Below are 21,186 nucleotides of genomic sequence, written 5' to 3'. Positions count from 1 at the left end.
ACAATATCAAACGCAAAAGCGCAAAAAACAAAATAAGAAAATAGCTGTAAGACATTTCCAGTCATGATGCCGTCATTCACTTTAACATTAAATACTTTATTTTTTTCTTCTTCTTTTTTTTTTTTTTTTTTAAAACAACATCGCTAAAAAACAATTTCAGATCTTCTACCACTGTTTCAGGATTGTGTTTCCGTTTCCTGTGTTCTTTAAATCTATCCAACAGTCCTATAATGTCATCTATATGACCTTGTTCAGTGCAATCTATTGGCATCATGTTCACGTGGAAGAACGAGAATCATTATATAATAATTTGGAGTTTTACATTAAAAGTTTTGAATGATATACAAAGTGGAAGGGAAGCCTATAAAACAAGTTGACATTTACTAATACATAAAATACAAATGTACAAAAAAAAAAGAACGGACGCATTACACGTGGACAATGCGAGGTATCCTACACGCCAGTTGAACGATAGCCTTGTACCATTCACCGACTGAAACGTGGTGGTAGAGCTACGAGGTATGTGTTTTGTATATGTTTGTGACCCAGTGTGAATATGTCTCTCTACGGTCTATGGATGCAGTCCTATACCGTCCCAATGTCCTACATCAATCTTCAACAACAACAAAAAACAAAAAGTTATTAAACGACATGCAAAACCTCTCGTATGGTAACATGAAACGTGATTTAGATAGCAGACTCTGAAGTGGAGCACGACTGCCACCGTATTGCATCGCTTTTCTCTTTCAAACAAAGCATCCGTCCACAGCAACAGTCACAACAACCAGACATTTCGACACAGTTTTAAATGATTAACTGTTTAGATCGTTGTCATTGGGTACTTAGTATCCTAGTAACCACAAACTGGGATAAAAAAAAAAACCTTGCTAAGATCCAACTAAAATATATTTTTTTAAATGGCGGCAACGACCCCTAAGAGGGATAGTGTTACACCTAGATAAAATGATGTTTGGCAAGTCCTGTGAGTAATGCTATTTAAAATATTTAATATGTCTTGGTGCAATATGAAAGAACGTCACGGTGAAATCTAAACAAGGACGGGACTGGAAACGAAATCAAATGTTTGTCAAACAGACACAAACTCTCCTTGTCAGGCACATACGTGTTTTTGATCTCAGCTAAGACAAACATCTCTAGTTAGCTAACAGTCAGAAGAGTATATGGTACAACAGCAGTGTCAAACACTGTGGAACAAGATGACTATTTCAACTAACTACTATTCTTTGTTTATTTTGTTTTATAGCACAGCATGACATTTTGGTTGAAAGTGGTCCTGACCTATGTCGCTTAATTATGACATCACATGATACCTGGTAAATCATTGGTGGAATGTATTGCCTGTTTGCCTGTTGGGTTCTGTCTGTGGTTGGTTGTGGAGTTGTGAGGTAGAGATCTGATTGGCAGATAGGGATTGCATGTTGTAGAAGTGTTGCATCTGTAGGGCTGTGTTTCCATTTCAGAGGTAGAGGGTAGCACTTTCTCCTCACACAAGAAACTGAGAAAGTGAACGAGGTGAGACTGAACGTTACGCCCTGAGCCTGTAAATCCATTATGTGTCAGTGTGTGTGATGCTATGGCTCTTCATAGGCTGAGGCCTTGTCCTTCAACAGATCCAAACACAGGTGACAGCTCCAACTCCCTAGAGAGAGGAGGGGGGGAGAGAGAGAGAGAGAGAGGAGGAGGAGGGGGAGGGAGAGGAGGAGGGGGAGAGAGGGGGGGAGAGAGATGTAGAGAGGAGGGGGGAAGAGAGGAGGAGGGGGAGATGTAGAGAGGAAGGGGGGAGAGAGAGAGGAGGGGGGAGGGGGGAGAGAGAGGAGGGGGAGAGATGTAGTGAGGGGGCGGAGAGAGAGATGTAGAGAGGAGGGGGTTAAGAGAGAGAGATGTAGAGAGGAGGGGGAGAGAGGAGGGGAGAGAGAGAGAGAGAGAGATGAGTCAAAACACTTGATTTTCTTGTTGTGGACTGGAAGTGCAACGTTCTGTTCATGTGCTGGTAGTTCTAAGTTCTGTGCCTCTGTTTAATGTCTTGACGTTTAAAAACATTGTTCTGGAACTCTCTGCCACACTCAGTCTCCCGGTGAGAATGTACATCAGGCCAAGAGAGAGAGAGACTCTGTGTATTAACACTATCTTCTACTACCAGTCTTTATAATGTATACTAAACCGTCCAGTGGTCTTACCTTCAGGAGGTTGGGTCATGGGGGGCTTTAGACAGTACATGTGGTATCCTCTGTCACAGTCGTCACAGAACAACAGCTGGTCCTACAGACAGGGACAAACACACAATGTTAACTCACTTCTCAAGATAGTGGTAACCCCCAGTGGTAACTGACACAGGGTGGTAACTGACACAATGTGGTAACAGAAGCAGGGTGGTAACAGAAGCAGGGTGGTAACTGACACAATGTGGTAACAGAAGTACGGTGGTAACTGACACAATGTGGTAACAGAAGCAGGGTGGTAACTGACATAATGTGGTAACAGAAGCAGGGTGGTAACAGAAGCAGGGTGGTAACTGACATAATGTGGTAACAGAAGCAGGGTGGTAACAGAAGCAGCGTGGTAACTGACATAATGTGGTAACAGAAGCAGGGTGGTAACTGACATAATGTGGTAACTGACATAATGTGGTAACAGAAGCAGGGTGGTAACAGAAGCAGGGTGGTAACAGAAGCAGGGTGGTAACAGAAGCAGGGTGGTAACTGACATAATGTGGTAACAGACGCAGGGTGGTAACTGACATAATGTGGTAACAGAAGCAGGGTGGTAACAGACAATGTCGTAACAGAAGCAGGGTGGTAACTGACATAATGTGGTAACAGAAGCAGGGTGGTAACTGACATAATGTGGTAACAGAAGCAGGGTGGTAACTGACATAATGTGGTAACAGAAGCAGGGTGGTAACAGACATAATGTGGTAACAGAAGCAGGGTGGTAACAGAAGCAGGGTGGTAACTGACACAACACTACATCACAGACATAATACAACTGACACAATGCTAAATCCCTTCCACTGTCAACTGACATAATGCCTCTCGAGACAATGGTAGCCCACTGAGCTAAAGGCTAGGTAGTTGTGGGAGCTAACTAGAGTGTCCAGTCTTAAGGAATCTCCTGGGCCCAGAGCAGAGAGTCTCAGAGTAGGCACATTTTGAATAAAGGCACAGGTCTAGGAACTGTTATCCATCGCACTTACGTCGTTCTCGGAGGTGCCGCAGAGACTACAGGACTTGCACTCAATGCACTGCCACTGGTAGGTCTTCACTGCCGTCATCATGTTGTCTGTGAACTGCAGACAGGTTGGGTGGCCTGGGGAGGGAGGGAGGGAAGGAAGGAGGGAGAGAAGGAAGGAGGGAAGGAGGGAGGGAGGGAAGGAAGGAAGGAGGGAGGGAAGGAAGGAAGGAAGGAAGGAAGGAAGGAAGGAAGGAAGGAAGGAAGGAAGGAAGGAAGGAAGGAAGGAAGGAGGGAGGGAGGGGAAGGAAGGAGAGAGGGAGGGAGGGAGGGAGGGAGGGAGGGAGGGAGGGAGGGAGGGAGGGAGGGAGGGAGGGAAGGTGGGAAGGAGGGAGCGAGGGAGGGAGGGAGGGAGGGAGGGAGGGAGGGAGGGAGGGAGGGAGGGAGGGAGGGAGGGAGGGAGGGAGGGAGGGAGGGAAGGGGGGAGGGAGGGAAGGAGGGAGAAAGAGACAGATGCCTCATTTACATTACAACTCAATGCAGAAAAACACAACAGCTCTGATTTGTTTTATAAACTGCGATAAAGGTCAATAAGTTCTACTATATGTTAAATGAACACAGCAGAAATAGGTATCTGTCTGTCTGTCTGTCTGTCTCCTCAGTCATTCACAAGTCTATGAATCACATTACAGTAAAAGAAATACAAAAATACACAAAAATGTTTCTGACTTATGACTGGCCTACTACTTTACTATAACGGAGATGTCAGAATAACACATGCTACCCATTCATAAAACCCCAAGTGAGTTCTCATCAGTGTCAATGGGATATCAATGAGCCGTAAATGAGCCGTAAGCACTCATCTCCTTGAAACCAAACAGTCCTGGCAGAGACAATCATTGGACTGGGCACTCAACCAACTCTCTCTCTCATACGGGCTTTATTGGGAAACGTGTTTACATTGCCAAAGTAAGTGAAATAAACAAACAAAAGTGAAAAGAAACTAAATCTGGTATGTACAGTGTTTTTAACAATGTGTAAATAGTTGTAGTAGGAATAGTAGGTGAAGACAAACAGATACATATTGGTGGTAGTTACAATGTTGTTTGTTCTTCACTGGTTGCCCTGTTTTAATGGTAACAGGTAACAGCATTTCGCCTAATAGATATGGGAGTTTATTAATTTTTGATTTGTTTTCAAATTCTTTGTGGATCTGTGTAATCTGAGGGAAATATGTGTCTCTAATATGGTCATACATTTGGCAGGTTAGGAAGTACAGCTCAGTTTCCACCTCATTTTGTGGGCAGTGTGCACATAGCCTGTCTTCTCTTGACAGCCAGGTTTGCAGCGGCCTTTCTCAGTAGCAAGGCTATGATCACTGAGTCTGTACATAGTCAAAGCTTTCCTTAAGTTTGGGTCAGTCACAGTGGTCAGGTATTCTGCCACTTTGTACTCTCTGTTTAGGGCCAAATAGCATTCTAGTTTGCTATGTTTTTTTAGGTTGATTCTATCCAGTGTTTTCAAATAGTTATCTTTTAGTTTTCTCCTAATTTGGTTGGGTCTAATTGTGTTGCTGTCCTGGGGCTCTGTTGGGTCTGTTCGTGTTTGTGAACAGAGCCCTAGAACCAGCTGGTTCAGGGGACTCTTCTCCAGGTTCATATCTCTGTAGGTGAGGGCTTTGTGGTGGAAATTGTGGGCATCGCTTCCTTTTAGGTGGTTGTAGAATTTAAAAACTATTTTCTCTGCATGCATTATTTTGGGTTTTGCGTTGTACAAATAGGATATTTTTGCAGAATTATGGGCTACATCATGACAGTCAGTCTCTGTCCTGGCTAGGTCATGACAGTCAGTCTCTGTCCTGGCTACGTCATGACAGTCAGTCTCTGTCCTGGCTACGTCATGACAGTCAGTCTCTGTCCTGGCTACGTCATGACAGTCAGTCTCTGTCCTGGCTAGGTCATGACAGTGAGTCTCTGTCCTGGCTACGTCATGACAGTCAGTCTCTGTCCTGGCTACGTCATGACAGTGAGTCTCTGTCCTGGCTACGTCATGACAGTCAGTCTCTGTCCTGGCTACGTCATGACAGTGAGTCTCTGTCCTGGCTACGTCATGACAGTCAGTCTCTGTCCTGGCTACGTCATGACAGTGAGTCTCTGTCCTGGCTACATCATGACAGTCAGTCTCTGTCCTGGCTACGTCATGACAGTGAGTCTCTGTCCTGGCTACGTCATGACAGTCAGTCTCTGTCCTGGCTACGTCCTGACAGTGAGTCTCTGTCCTGGCTACGTCATGACAGTCAGTCTCTGTCCTGGCTACGTCATGACAGTCAGTCTCTGTCCTGGCTAGGTCATGACAGTCAGTCTCTGTCCTGGCTAGGTCATGACAGTCAGTCTCTGTCCTGGCTACGTCATGACAGTCAGTCTCTGTCCTGGCTACGTCATGACAGTCAGTCTCTGTCCTGGCTACGTCATGACAGTCAGTCTCTGTCCTGGCTACGTCATGACAGTCAGTCTCTGTCCTGGCTACGTCATGACAGTGAGTCTCTGTCCTGGCTACGTCATGACAGTCAGTCTCCGTCGTGGCTATGTCATGGAGATAATTGTAGCCTGTATGGAAAAAGAAGAAGGAATAGAACAAGATGATGCATTAACGTAAGGGGATTGAATTGAAAGGGAAATGACTGTGCCGTTGACAGTTTGATGTGTAATTGATCAATTAAAGGTAAGTTGCTAGAAGCATGTTCTAGCCCCATCTTGGACCCAAGAGCCAGAGTGAATGTGTGATTGTCTAGGTATTTGGATCGGTAATATCTTCCATCCTTCAGTGGTGGAACAATGACAGCCAGATTTATCCAATCATCTTCTTCCATGTGTTCTTACACCAGCCGGTTTCAAATGGTCTCTACAGAGAGAGAGAGAGAGAGACAAGAAGATGCCGATTGGCTCTTCCCTCTCGGCTAACTGTCCTCTCTGACCAATGGAGCGACTCAGGGTCCAGGCACACCCCTCCTCCACACCCTAACAGTGCAGAGGTAACAGTAGCATGCTCAAGAGGTAAAGGACCAGTTTATATTTGGGTTTCATTCCAGTCAATTCTGGAACTATTCAGGCTTTACTAAATGATTAAATCCATGTTTTACAGAACAGCACTGGCTTTTCTCCTTCAGAGGAAAAACAAGAAAAGCTGCAAGAAAAAGCTCTCTCAAACAGCAACAGATGCCTTGATGTCCATCCTTGCTCTCAAGACTTTGTTTTGTAGGAAAAGAACATTCCCTAACTTATTCAAAGTGGTATCTACAAAAAGCCCCAAAAACATAAAAAGAAGCTGCAGTTTTTCCTGCAAAGAATTTTGCTTTTCAAGAAAAGAGTTCTGTCTCAGCTCCGATTGCCTTCATCATCGGAAAAAAAATGTCCTCCAGCTCGCAGTCCTCAAAGCCATAAAAAGTTGACTCACTTTCAGACACGTCACAGAACAACTCTTCGAAAACGCTCGTCTTCTTTCCTGTCTTCCTGTTCCCATCGGTCTTCGCTCCCCCACGGCCCTGGCCAGCTAGCGTGAATATACATCAGCAAGGTGAGCAAAGCAACAATCAGCTGGAAAAAGTCCCTGACATGAACTTTGTGTGAGCTATGAGTTTGAAATGAGAAATCACTCTGAATTGATGAAAAAGGTAGAGGCCTTTCTGATTGTGAATTAAATACCTCCACCCCTTTACCCCCCAAAATAAAAACAAAATGCCCAAAAAGCATCATAAGAACATGGAAAAAGGGGTATGTAAGTGAAAGAAGGCCTATTACAGTCCTGGATTCCAGTCTTCCATCAAGCATTAGAGTTGTGTTGATGATTATGTTCACAAGCTCATGGAGGAAGGCAGCTGAGTGGATCCTATCGATAACCATTTACTAAAGAACACAACACAGCTAATGCAGAGAGAGCTAGCTAAAAGAAGGCTCATCGACAAAAACAATGACAACCACCACTATTGAATCAATCAAACTGCCTTGGTAGGAAGAAACCTTGAGAAGAACCAGACTGTAGAGGGAAAGGCCACTCACCAACCCACCCACCCTTCCGGCCAACTCAAACACATCACCCATCCTTCTGGCCAACACATCACCCATCCTTCCGGCCAACACATCACCCATCCTTCCGGGCAACACATCACCCATCCTTCCGGCCAACACATCACCCATCCTTCCGGCCAACACATCACCCATCCTTCCGGCCAACACATCACCCATCCTTCCGGCCAACACATCACCCATCCTTCCGGCCAACACATCACCCATCCTTCCGGGCAACACATCACCCATCCTTCCGGGCAACACATCACCCATCCTTCCGGGAAACACATCACCCATCCTTCCGGCCAACACATCACCCATCCTTCCGGCCAACACATCACCCATCCTTCCGGCCAACACATCACCCATCCTTCCGGCCAATACATCACCCATCCTTCCGGCCAATACATCACCCATCCTTCCGGCCAATACATCACCCATCCTTCCGGCCAATACATCACCCATCCTTCCGGCCAACACATCACCCATCCTTCCGGCCAACACATCACCCATCCTTCCGGCCAACACGTCACCCATCCTTCCGGCCAATACAAATACATCCCCCATCCTTCTGGCCAATACATCACCCATCCTTCCGGCCAACACATCACCCATCCTTCCGGCCAATACAAATACATCACCCATCCTTCTGGCCAACACGTCACCCATCCTTCCGGCCAACACATCACCCATCCTTCCGGCCAACACATCACCCATCCTTCCAGCCAACACATCACCCATCCGTCCAGCCAACACATCACCCATCCTTCTGGCCAACATATCAGCCATCCTTCCGGCCAACACATCACCCACGCTTCCGGCCAACACATCACCCATCCTTCTGGCCAACACATCACCCATCCTTCCAGCCAACACACATACATCATCCATCCTTCCAGCCAACACAAACACATCACCCATCCTTCCAGCCAACACAAACACATCACCCATCCTTCCAGCCAACACAAACACATCACCCATCCTTCCAGCCAACACAAACACATCACCCATCCTTCCAGCCAACACAAACACATCACCCATCCTTCTGGCCAACACATCACCCATCCTTCCAGCCAACACATCATCCATCCTTCCGGCCAATACATCACCCATCCTTCCAGCCAACACACATACATCACCCATCCTTCCAGCCAACACAAACACATCACCCATCCTTCCGGCCAACACATCACCCATCCTTCCGGCCAACACATCACCCATCCTTCCGGCCAACACAAATACATCACCCATCCTTCCGGCCAACACGTCACCCATCCCGGGGGGGAGGGGGGCAGAGAGAGAACCAACATAGCCTGGGGCCAGCAGAGAGAGAACCAACATAGCCTGGGGCCAGCAGAGAGAGAACCAACATAGCCTGGGGCCAGCAGAGAGTTGCATAAAAGACACAAAAAGAAGCAAATCAAATCAAAGATGAAATGTGTGGAAATGTGTGACCAGTCTGACCAGTCTCGGTGTCCTTACTGTTCACGACTGGACAGAGAAGATATGGTGGGATACAACACTGGTCGACTACTGTTTAGTGATTTCATTTCAAATTGGTTTATTGGAATCAAAGTAATACAGGTTAAACATGACTATCTCTAACATTACTAGACTGAAGTCATCCTTGGCTATATTACAATGTGTAATATTAGAAGAATATATTTACAGTTTTAAAGTGTGGGTCATCTCTAGTCATGAAGAACGCAGCTTGGCCTTGCTACAGTACGTACAGCTCTGCTGAACCAGAGACACGCAGCAGTGCAGTCTATAGTGCAGTCTATAGTGCAGTCTATAGTGCAGTCTATAGTTCAGTCTATAGTGCAGTCTGTAGAGCAGTCGGTAGAGCAGTCTGTAGTGCAGTCTGTGGAGCAGTCGGTAGAGCAGTCTGTAGAGCAGTCTATAGTGCAGTCTATAGTGCAGTCTGTAGAGCAGTCTATAGTTCAGTCTGTAGTGCAGTCTGTAGAGCAGTCTGTAGAGCAGTCGGTAGAGCAGTCTGTAGCGCAGTCTATAGTGCAGTCTGTAGTGTAGTCTATAGTGCAGTCTATAGTGCAGTCTGTTAAGCAGTCTATAGTGCAGTCTGTAGTGCAGTCTGTAGTGCAGTCTGTAGAGCAGTCGGTAGAGCAGTCGGTAGAGCAGTCTGTAGTGCAGTCTGTAGAGCAGTCTGTAGTGCAGTCTATAGTGCAGTCTGTAGAGCAGTCTATAGTGCAGTCTATAGTGAAGTCTGTAGAGCAGTCTGTAGTGGAGTCTGTAGAGCAGTCTGTAGAGCAGTCTGTAGAGCAGTCTGTAGAGCAGTCTGTAGAGCAGTCTGTAGAGCAGTCTGTAGAGCAGTCGGTAGAGCAGTCTGTAGTGCAGTCTGTAGAGCAGTCTGTAGAGCAGTCTGTAGAGCAGTCTGTAGAGCAGTCTGTAGAGCAGTCTGTAGTGCAGTCTGTAGAGCAGTCTATAGTGCAGTCTGTAGAGCAGTCTCTAGTCATGAAGAACGCAGCTTGGCCTTGCTACAGTACGTACAGCTCTGCTGAACCAGAGACACGCAGCAGTGCAGTCTATAGTGCAGTCTATAGTGCAGTCTATAGTTCAGTCTATAGCGCAGTCTGTAGAGCAGTCGGTAGAGCAGTCTGTAGTGCAGTCTGTAGAGCAGTCGGTAGAGCAGTCGGTAGAGCAGTATATAGTGCAGTCTATAGTGCAGTCTGTAGAGCAGTCTATAGTTCAGTCTGTAGTGCAGTCTGTAGAGCAGTCTGTAGAGCAGTCGGTAGAGCAGTCGGTAGCGCAGTCTATAGTGCAGTCTGTAGTGTAGTCTATAGTGCAGTCTATAGTGCAGTCTGTTAAGCAGTCTATAGTGCAGTCTGTAGTGCAGTCTGTAGTGCAGTCTGTAGAGCAGTCTGTAGAGCAGTCGGTAGAGCAGTCTGTAGTGCAGTCTGTAGAGCAGTCTGTAGTGCAGTCTATAGTGCAGTCTGTAGAGAAGTCTGTAGAGCAGTCTATAGTGCAGTCTGTAGAGCAGTCTGTAGTGCAGTCTATAGTGCAGTCTATAGTGCAGTCTGTAGAGCAGTCTGTAGTGGAGTCTGTAGAGCAGTCTGTAGTGCAGTCTGTAGAGCAGTCGGTAGAGCAGTCCATAGAGCAGTCTGTAGTGCAGTCTATAGTGCAGTCTGTAGTGCAGTCTGTAGAGCAGTCTGTAGTGCAGTCTATAGTGCAGTCTGTAGAGCAGTCTGTAGAGCAGTCTGTAGAGCAGTCGGTAGAGCAGTCGGTAGAGCAGTCTATAGAGCAGTCTGTAGTGCAGTCTGTAGTGCAGTCTGTAGAGCAGTCTGTAGAGCAGTCTGTAGAGCAGTCTATAGTGCAGTCTGTAGAGCAGTCTGTAGAGCAGTCTGTAGTGCAGTCTGTAGAGCAGTCTATAGTGCAGTCTGTAGAGCAGTCTATAGTGCAGTCTGTAGAGCAGTCTCTAGTCATGAAGAACGCAGCTTGGCCTTGCTACAGTACGTACAGCTCTGCTGAACCAGAGACACGCAGCAGTGCAGTCTATAGTGCAGTCTATAGTTCAGTCTATAGCGCAGTCTATAGTGCAGTCTGTAGAGCAGTCTGTAGTGCAGTCTATAGTGCAGTCTGTAGAGAAGTCTGTAGAGCAGTCTATAGTGCAGTCTGTAGAGCAGTCTGTAGTGCAGTCTGTAGTGGAGTCTGTAGAGCAGTCTGTAGAGCAGTCTGTAGTGCAGTCTGTAGAGCAGTCGGTAGAGCAGTCTATAGAGCAGTCTGTAGTGCAGTCTATAGTGCAGTCTGTAGAGCAGTCTGTAGTGCAGTCTATAGTGCAGTCTATAGTGCAGTCTGTAGAGCAGTCTGTAGTGGAGTCTGTAGAGCAGTCTGTAGAGCAGTCGGTAGAGCAGTCTATAGAGCAGTCTGTAGTGCAGTCTATAGTGCAGTCTGTAGAGCAGTCTGTAGTGCAGTCTATAGTGCAGTCTATAGTGCAGTCTGTAGAGCAGTCTGTAGTGGAGTCTGTAGAGCAGTCTGTAGAGCAGTCTGTAGTGCAGTCTGTAGAGCAGTCGGTAGAGCAGTCTATAGAGCAGTCTGTAGTGCAGTCTATAGTGCAGTCTGTAGAGCAGTCTGTAGAGCAGTCTGTAGAGCAGTCTATAGTGCAGTCTGTAGAGCAGTCTGTAGTGCAGTCTGTAGAGCAGTCTATAGTGCAGTCTGTAGAGCAGTCTATAGTGCAGTCTGTAGAGCAGTCTGTAGCGCAGTCTGTAGAGCAGTCTATAGAGCAGTCTGTAGAGCAGTCTGTAGAGCAGTCTGTAGTGCATTCTGTAGTGCAGTCTGTAGTGCAGTCTATAGAGCAGTCTGTAGAGCAGTCTGTAGAGCAGTCTGTAGCGCAGTCTGTAGAGCAGTCTATAGTGCAGTCTGTAGTGCAGTCTGTAGCGCTGTCTGTAGAGCAGTCTATAGTGCAGTCTGTAGAGCAATCTGTAGTGCAGTCTGTAGAGCAGTCTGTAGCGCAGTCTGTAGAGCAGTCTAGTGCAGTCTGTAGTGCAGTCTGTAGAGCAGTCTGTAGTGCAGTCTGTAGAGCAGTCTGTAGAGCAGTCTGTAGTGCAGTCTGTAGAGCAGTCTGTAGAGCAGTCTGTAGAGCAGTCTGTAGAGCAGTCTGTAGAGCAGTCTGTAGTGCAGTCTGTAGAGCAGTCTATAGTGCAGTCTGTAGTGCAGTCTGTAGAGAAGTCTGTTGTGCAGTCTGTAGAGCAGTCTGTAGTGCAGTCTGTAGAGAAGTCTGTAGTGCAGTCTGTAGAGCAGTCTACTCACCGGAGCGTCCGCAGTCAGAGCAGGACACCAGCTCCTCAGCCTGGCCAGTCTTCCTGTTAGAGTCAGAGTCTCCCAGACAGAAGTCACAGTAGTCGTTAGGGATTATGGAGCCGTCTGCAGCCCTCTGAGCTGTATAGAAACACAAATTATAGATTACTATACAGTATCCATCTCATCATTAGGAACAATGGAACCGTCTGCAGCCCTCTGAGCCGTATATATACACACACACAGAGAGTGTAGAAAACATTAAGAGCATACAGTGAGGGAAAAAAGTATTTGATCCCCTGCTGATTTTGTACGTTTGCCCACTGACAAAGAAATTATCCGTCTATAATTTTAATGGTAGGTTTATTTGAACAGTGAGAGACAGAATAACAACAACAAAAAATCCAGAAAAACACATGTCAAAAATGTTATAAATTGATTTGCATTTTAATGAGGGAAATAAGTATTTGACCCCCTCTAAATCAGAAAGATTTCTGGCTCCCAGGTGTCTTTTATACCGGTAACGAGCTGAGATTAGGTGCACACTCTTAAAGGGAGTGCTCCTAATCTCAGTTTGTTACCTGTATAAAAGACACCTGTCCACAGAAGCAATCAATCAATCAGATTCCAAACTCTCCACCATAGCCAAGACCAAAGAGCTCTCCAAGGATGTCAGGGACAAGATTGTAGACCTACACAAGGCTGGAATGGGCTACAAGACCATCGCCAAGCAGCTTGGTGAGGTGACAACAGTTGGTGTGATTATTCGCAAATGGAAGAAACACAAAAGTACTGTCAATCTCCCTCGGCCTGGGGCTCCATGCAAGCACTGACCTCGTGGAGTTGCAATGATCATGAGAACGGTGAGGAATCAGCCCAGAACTACACGGGAGGATCTTGTCAATGATCTCAAGGCAGCTGGGACCATAGTCACCAAGAAAACAATTGGTAACACACTACGCCGTGAAGGACTGAAATCCTGCAGCGCCTGCAAGGTCCCCCTGCTCAAGAATGCACATATACATGCCCGTCTGAAGTTTGCCAATGAACATCTGAATGATTCAGAGAACAACTGGGTGAAAGTGTTGTGCTCAGATGAGACCAAAATGGAGCTCTTTGGCATCAACTCAACTCGCCATGTTTGGAGGAGGAGGAATGCTGCCTATGACCCCAAGAACACCATCCCCACCGTCAAACATGGAGGTGGAAACATGCTTTGGGGGTGTTTTTCTGCTAAGGGGACAGGACAACTTCACCGCATCAAAGGGACGATGGACGGGGACATGTACTGTCAAATCTTGGGTGAGAACCTCCTTCCCTCAGCCAGGGCATTGAAAATGGGTCGTGGATGGGTATTCCAGCATGACAATGACCCAAAACACACGGCCAAGGCAACAAAGGAGTGGCTCAAGAAGAAGCACATTAAGGTCCTGCAGTGGCCTAGCTAGTCTCCAGACCTTAATCCCATAGAAAATCTGTGGAGGGAGCTGAAGGTTCGAGTTGCCAAACGTCAGCCTCGAAACCTTAATGACTTGGAGAAGATCTGCAAAGAGGAGTGGGACAAAACCCCTCCTGAGATGTGTGCAAACCTGGTGGCCAACTACAAGAAACGTCTGACCTCTGTGATTGCCAACAAGGGTTTTGCCACCAAGTACTAAGTCATGTTTTGCAGAGGGGTCAAATACTTATTTCCCTCATTAAAATGTAAATCAATTTATAACATTTTTGACATGAGTTTTTCTGGATTTTTTGTTGTTATTCTGTCTCTCACTGTTCAAATAAACCTACCATTAAAACTATAGACTGATAATTTCTTTGTCAGTGGGCAAATGTACAAAATCAGCAGGGGATCAAATACTTTTTTCCCTCACTGTATATAGTGTGTGTGTATATACAGTGGGGAGAAAAAGTATTTGATACACTGCCGATTTTGCAGGTTTTCCTACTTACAAAGCATGTAGAGGTCTGTCATTTTTATCATAGGTACACTTCAACTGTGAGAGATGGAATCTAAAACAAAAATCCAGGAAATCACATTGTATGATTTGTAAGTAATTAATTTGCATTTTATTGCATGACATAAGTATTTGATACATCAGAAAAGCAGAACTTAATATTTGGTACAGAAACCTTTGTTTGCAATTACAGAGATCATACGTTTCCTGTAGTTCTTGACCAGGTTTGCACACACTGCAGCAGGGATTTTGGCCCACTCCTCCATACAGACCTCCTCCAGATCCTTCAGGTTTCGGGGCTGTCGCTGGGCAATACGGACTTTCAGCTCCCTCCAAAGATTTTCTATTGGGTTCAGGTCTGGAGACTGGCTAGGCCACTCCAGGACCTTGAGATGCTTCTTACGGAGCCACTCCTTAGTTGCCCTGGCTGTGTGTTTCGGGTCGTTGTCATGCTGGAAGACCCAGCCACGACCCATCTTCAATGCTCTTACTGAGGGAAGGAGGTTGTTGGCCAAGATCTCGCGATACATGGCCCCATTCATCCTCCCCTCAATACGGTGCAGTCGTCCTGTTCCCTTAGCAGAAAAGCATCCCCAAAGAATGATGTTTCCACCTCCATGCTTCACGGTTGGGATGGTGTTCTTGAGGTTGTACTCATCCTTCTTCTTCCTCCAAACACGGCGAGTGGAGTTTAGGCCAAAAAGCTCTATTTTTGTCTCATCAGACCACATGACCTTCTCCCATTCCTCCTCTGGATCATCCAGATGGTCATTGGCAAACTTCAGACGGGCCTGGACATGCGCTGGCTTGAGCAGGGGGACCTTGCGTGTGCTGCAGGATTTTAATCCATGACGGCGTAGTGTGTTACTAATGGTTTTCTTTGAGACTGTGGTCCCAGCTCTCTTCAGGTCATTGACCAGGTCCTGCGTGTAGTTCTGGGCTGATCCCTCACCTTCCTCATGATCATTGATGCCCACGAGGTGAGATATTGCATGGAGCCCCAGACCGAGGGTGATTGACCGTCATCTTGAACTTCTTCCATTTTCTAATAATTGCGCCAACAGTTGTTGCCTTCTCACCAAGCTGCTTGCCTATTGTCCTGTAGCCCATCCCAGCCTTGTGCAGGTCTACAATTTTATCCCTGATGTCCTTACATAGCTCTCTGGTCTTGGCCATTGTGGAGAGGTTGGAGTCTGTTTGATTGAGTGTGTGGACAGGTGTCTTTTATACAGGTAACGAGTTCAAACAAGTGCAGTTAATACAGGTAATGAGTGGAGAACAGGAGGGCTTCTTAAAGAAAAACTAACAGGTCTGTGAGAGCCGGAATTCTTACTGGTTGGTAGGTGATCAAATACTTATGTCATGCAATAAAATGCAAATGAATTACTTAAAAATCATACAATGTGATTTTCTGGATTTTTGTTTTAGATGGCGTCTCTCACAGTTGAAGTGTACCTATGATGCAAATTACTGACCCCTACATGCTTTGTAAGTAGGAAAACCTGCAAAATCGGCAGTGTATCAAATACTTGTTCTCCCCACTGTATATACCCAGTACTAGTCAAATGTTTGGACACACCTACTCATTCAAGGGTTTTTCTTTATTTTTACTATTTTCTACATTGTAGAATAATAGTGAAGACATCAAAACTATGAAATAACACATATGGAATCATGTAGTAACCAAAAAAGTGTAAAACAAATCAAATTATATTTTAGATTCTTCAAAAGTAGCCACCCTATGCCTTGATGCCAGCTTTGTGGAATAAGTCAAGGGGTATGAATACTTTCTGAAGGCCACTGTACACAGTATGAGGAGTAACTGGACATGTATCTATCTGTATAGGCCTTTATGAGATGTAGAGCATCTATATGTAACATTAGGACAGACGGACAAGAAGACAGATGAGTATTCAAGGCAGCATTCCAACTGGGATTCTCTGCCTCTAACCCTATTACAGGGGCTGAGTCACTGGCTTACTGGTGCTCTTCCATGCCGTCCCTAGGAGGGGTGCGTCACTTGAGTGGGTTGAGTCACTGACGTGGTCTTCCTGTCTGGGTTGGCGCCCCCCCCCCCCTTGGGTTGTGCCGTGGCGGAGATCTTTGTGGGCTATACTCGGCGTTGTCTCAGGATGGTAAGTTGGTGGTTGAAGTTATCCCTCTAGTGGTGTGGGGGCTGTGCTTTGGTAAAGTGGGTGGGGTTATATCCTGCCTGTTTGGCCCTGTCCGGGGGTATCATCGGATGGGGCCACAGTGTCTCCTGACCCCTCTTGTCTCAGCCTCCAGTATTTATGCTGCAGTAGTTTATGTGTCGGGGGGCTAGGGTCAGTCTGTTATATCTGGAGTATTTCTCCTGTCTTATCCGGTGTCCTGTGTGAATTTAAGTATGCTCTCTCTAATTCTCTCTTTCTCTTTCTCGGAGGACCTGAGCACTAGGACCATGCCTCAGGACTACCTGGCATGATGACTCCTTGCTGTCCCCAGTCCACCTGGCCGTGCTGCTGCTCCAGTTTCAACTGTTCTGCCTGCGGCTATGGAACCCTGACCTGTTCACCGGACGTCCTACCTGTCCTAGACCTGCTGTTTTCAACTCTCTAGAGACAGCAGGAGCGGTAGAGATACTCTCAATGATCGGCTATGAAAAGCCAACTGACATTTACTCCTGAGGTGCTGACTTGTTGCACCCTCGACAACTACTGTTATTATTATTATTATTAGACCATGCTGGTCATTTATGAACATTTGAACATCTTGGCCATGTTCTGTTATAATCTCCACCCGGCACAGCCAGAAGAGGACTGGCCACCCCTCATAGCCTGGTTCCTTTCTAGGTTTCTTCCTAGGTTTTGGCCTTTCTAGGGAGTTTTTCCTAGCCCCCGTGCTTCTACACCTGCATTGCTTGCTGTTTGGGGTTTTAGGCTGGGTTTCGGTACAGCACTTTGAGATATAAGCTGATGTAAGAAGGGCTATATAAATACATTTGATTTGATATCCTATTCCTGATGTATTGTTGTCTCTGCCATCTTGCCCTTTGTGCTGTTCTCTGAGCCCAACAATGTTTGTACCCGGTTTTGTGCTGCTGCCATGTTGTGTTGCTGCCATGCTGTGTTGTTGTCTTAGGTCTGTCTTTATGTAGTGTTGTGTTGTCTCTCTTGTCATGATGTGTGTTTTGTCCTATATTATTATTTCATCTATTTTTTATTTTTAGGCCCCGTCCCTGCAGGAAGCCTTTTGCATTTTGGTAGGCCGTCATTGTAAATAACAATTTGTTCTTAACTGACTTGCCTAGTTAAATGAAGGTTAAATAAAAATTGAATAAATTCCGTATCTAGTACACTCAATTCAAGTGGTATGTCAGAGATAATACACTCCGTTCAACAGTGGTATGTCAGAGATAATACACTCCATTCAACAGTGGTATGTCAGAGATAATACACTCTGTTCAACAGTGGTATGTCAGAGATAATACACTCCGTTCAACAGTGGTATGTCAGAGATAATACACTCCATTCAACAGTGGTATGTCAGAGATAATACCCTCCGTTCAACAGTGGTATGTCAGAGATAATACACTCCATTCAACAGTGGTATGTCAGAGATAATACACTCCATTCAACAGTGGTATGTCAGAGATAATACACTCCGTTCAACAGTGGTATGTCAGAGATAATACACTCCATTCAACAGTGGTATGTCAGAGATAATACACTCCATTCAACAGTGGTATGCTATGTCAGAGATAATAGGGTGTCATTCCATCATTAAGTTATAACCCTGTACTACTACTAAGCATGTAGATGAAACCCTGGTCCGACGGTCGTCTCTTACGTTTGTGGTTGTCTGGGTCTGGGTCTGGTCTGTGTGGTGGTGGGGTCGGTGGCATCTCTTCCTCCCTCTCCTCCTCCCCTTCCTCCTCTGCCAGGTGTGTGTGTGCGTAGTGGTAACTCAGGCCTGGGCGGTTCTTGTAGCGTTTGCCACAGACTGTAGAACACAGAAGCATTAGAATCCATTAGAACCAGAGAACACGAGAGAAAATTGTTTTGAAACGGAGGGAAACGCTATGGTTCTAACTGAAATACTCCTTTTTTTATTTACCGTTTCAAAAACGTTTTGCTACTGTGTGCACTACTGAAGACAACCCAGCTTTCAAGACAAAAGGACCAACCGTTAACAAAGTACATTTTACATTTACAAAGTACTCAATATCTTTTTGGGGAGGGTGTTTTCTTAAGAGGATTGACACTTCTAAATGTCTAACTAACAACAATGCAAGGGAATAACTAACAACAATACAAGGGAACTCATTTACCAGCACATTCCTACTAGGATAGTAGCCTATGATCCCTTAAACTAACAACGTCTTTATGAAAGGACTTCCTGGAAAGACATAGCACTGTAATACTCGAGAAAGACACTGTAAAATAAATCAAAACTATGTGGGGAAATGGTGACCACTCTGAGAACACTGTTGAGAATGTTGTTTTCTAACACTGGTTAGGTTGTCTGTAATACCCAGAAACCATAGCGACAGTGGGTTAGGTTGTCTGTAATACCCAGAAACCATAGTGACAGCGGGTTAGGTTGTCTGGTAACATCGCAGTGACAGCAGGTTAGGTTGTCTGTAATACCCAGAAACCACAGTGACAGTGGGTTAGGTTGTCTGTAATACCCAGAAACCATATAGACAGCGGGTTAGGTTGTCTATAATACCCAGAAACCACAGTGACAGCAGGTTAGGTTGTCTGTAATACCCAGAAACCATAGCGACAGTGGGTTAGGTTGTCTGTAATACCCAGAAACCATAGTGACAGTGGGTTAGGTTGTCTGTAATACCCAGAAACCATAGTGACAGCAGGTTAGGTTGTCTGTAATACCCAGAAACCATAGTGACAGCAGGTTAGGTTGTCTGTAATACCCAGAAACCATAGTGACAGTGGGTTAGGTTGTCTGTAATACCCAGAAACCACAGTGACAGCAGGTTAGGTTGTCTGTAATACCCAGAAACCATAGCAACAGCGGGTTAGGTTGTCTGGTAACATCACAGTGACAGCAGGTTAGGTTGTCTGTAATACCCAGAAACCATAGCGACAGCCGGTTAGGTTGTCTGTAATACCCAGAAACCACAGTGACAGTGGGTTAGGTTGTCTGTAATACCCAGAAACCACAGTAACCGTGGGTTAGGTTGTCTGTAATACCCAGAAACCATAGCGACAGTGGGTTAGGTTGTCTGCAATTCCCAGAATCCACAGTGACAGTGGGTTAGGTTGTCTGGTAACATCACAGTGACAGCAGGTTAGGTTGTCTGTAATACCCAGAAACCACAGTGACAGCAGGTTAAGTTGTCTGTAATACCCAGAAACCATAGTCACAGCAGGTTAGGTTGTCTGTAATACCCAGAAACCCTTGTCACAGCAGGTTAGGTTGTCTGTAATACCCAGAAACCCTAGTCACAGCAGGTTAGGTTGTCTGTAATACCCAGAAACCATAGTGACAGCAGGTTAGGTTGTCTGTAATACCCAGAAACCATAGTGACAGTGGGTTAGGTTGTCTGTAATACCCAGAAACCACAGTGACAGCAGGTTAGGTTGTCTGTAATACCCAGAAACCATAGCGACAGCGGGTTAGGTTGTCTGGTAACATCACAGTGACAGCAGGTTAGGTTGTCTGTAATACCCAGAAACCATAGCGACAGCCGGTTAGGTTGTCTGTAATACCCAGAAACCACAGTGACAGTGGGTTAGGTTGTCTGTAGTACCCAGAAACCACAGTAACCGTGGGTTAGGTTGTCTGTAATACCCAGAAACCATAGCGACAGTGGGTTAGGTTGTCTGCAATTCCCAGAATCCACAGTGACAGCAGGTTAGGTTGTCTGTAATACCCAGAAACCACAGTGACAGCAGGTTAAGTTGTCTGTAATACCCAGAAACCATAGTCACAGCAGGTTAGGTTGTCTGTAATACCCAGAAACCCTTGTCACAGCAGGTTAGGTTGTCTGTAATACCCAGAAACCCTAGTCACAGCAGGTTAGGTTGTCTGTAATACCCAGAAACCCTAGTCACAGCAGGTTAGGTTGTCTGTAATACCCAGAAACCCTAGTCACAGCAGGTTAGGTTGTCTGTAATACCCAGAAACCCTAGTCACAACAGGTTAGGTTGTCTGTGACAGCATCGTTACAACGCTACAGAAACATGCGTTAGCTCAGCTGATGCTTAAAGATCATTCTTCCCCAGCAACTTGATAACAAACCAGCAGATACCGTAAAGTTATGTTAGTGCCATGCAAGCTTGCTTTGGTCTAGGAATCAAGAATCATATGCTTAGGCAATTAGTAAGCATAATAGCGATAGATTGCTTAGATTGGTTTAGCTCGAACGTAGCATGTAGCCAGTGGCATTTCTACTTTAGCCTTGGCTATTGTTAGCCAAAGCAGAAACAGAAAGACAGTCAGGGCCCAATTCAGGAGGGTGCATCTTGTATAGACCTAACATCCTTCTGTATTCTACATTTAAATATAAGCATATCTGTTCTACGCCTGGATGTCGTGTAACTTTGTACCCATCTGAACGTGACCCAGGCTAGCTCAAATCAAACAACCCCCAGTAGTCCCTGATCTTGTCGTTAGAGAGAAGCCACACAGAGAATAGAGGACGCACGCATATCCAGATACCTGAGTCGGCAGTTTTTGAGTTATGCTTTTGTTTGTTTCTGTCTGGAAAGGAAGGAACAGAGCACATGAAAAGAAAAAGAACAAAGAAAGAAAGAAAAATAACTAAAATAAGAGTTTCATTCAAAGAGGCTATAATATCTCATGACATGAGTACCAGTTCCTCCCATGTTTTCATTTAGGTAGAAGTAGCATGCTATGCTAACGTCCGACATGCTACAGAAGGAACAGGGCTTCTCTCACCCCAAGGAAAGTCAAATAAGGTAATTGATCTGAAGCTAGACTGTATATACAAAAGTATGTGGACACCACTTCAAATGAGTGGATTTCGGCAATTTCAGCCACACCCGTTGCTGACAGGTGTATAAAATCGAGCACACAGCCATGAAATCTCCATAGACAAACATTGGCCCGTCCTGAAGAGCTCAGTGACTTTCAACGTGGCAGGATGGCACCTTTCCAACAAGACAGTTTGTCAAATTTCTGCCTTGCTAGAGCTGCCCCGGTCAACTGTAAGTGCTGTTACTGTGAAGTGGAAACGTCTAGGAGCAACAATGGCTCAG

The 21,186-nt window shown here is 45.7% G+C and overlaps 1 protein-coding gene across 2 annotated transcripts in view; it reads right to left on the bottom strand.

The window, feature by feature from the left end:
- Positions 1-1,311: 1,311 nt before the first annotated feature.
- Positions 1,312-21,186, bottom strand: part of LOC106590864 (zinc finger protein DPF3) — a 50,007-nt gene continuing 30,132 nt past the window's right edge. Inside the window, exons 7-12 of one of the 2 annotated variants that reach the window (XM_045695551.2) lie at positions 20,627-20,668; positions 17,789-17,941; positions 12,018-12,146; positions 3,215-3,327; positions 2,199-2,280; positions 1,312-1,660 (exon numbers count right to left, since the gene is read on the bottom strand). In XM_045695551.2, the coding sequence (XP_045551507.1) occupies positions 1,593-1,660; positions 2,199-2,280; positions 3,215-3,327; positions 12,018-12,146; positions 17,789-17,941; positions 20,627-20,668 (587 nt within the window). In that variant the 3' untranslated portion in view covers positions 1,312-1,592. The remainder of the gene's footprint in view (positions 1,661-2,198; positions 2,281-3,214; positions 3,328-12,017; positions 12,147-17,788; positions 17,942-20,626; positions 20,669-21,186) is intronic. The other variant, XM_045695552.2, reaches the window with a different exon arrangement.

Source organism: Salmo salar, chromosome 15 (assembly GCF_965601325.2).
Source record: "Salmo salar chromosome 15, fSalSal1, whole genome shotgun sequence".
NCBI classification, from domain to species: domain Eukaryota; kingdom Metazoa; phylum Chordata; class Actinopteri; order Salmoniformes; family Salmonidae; genus Salmo; species Salmo salar.
The sequence above is the reverse complement of the archived record's forward strand: the minus strand, read 5'-3'. Positions and strand labels throughout refer to the sequence as shown.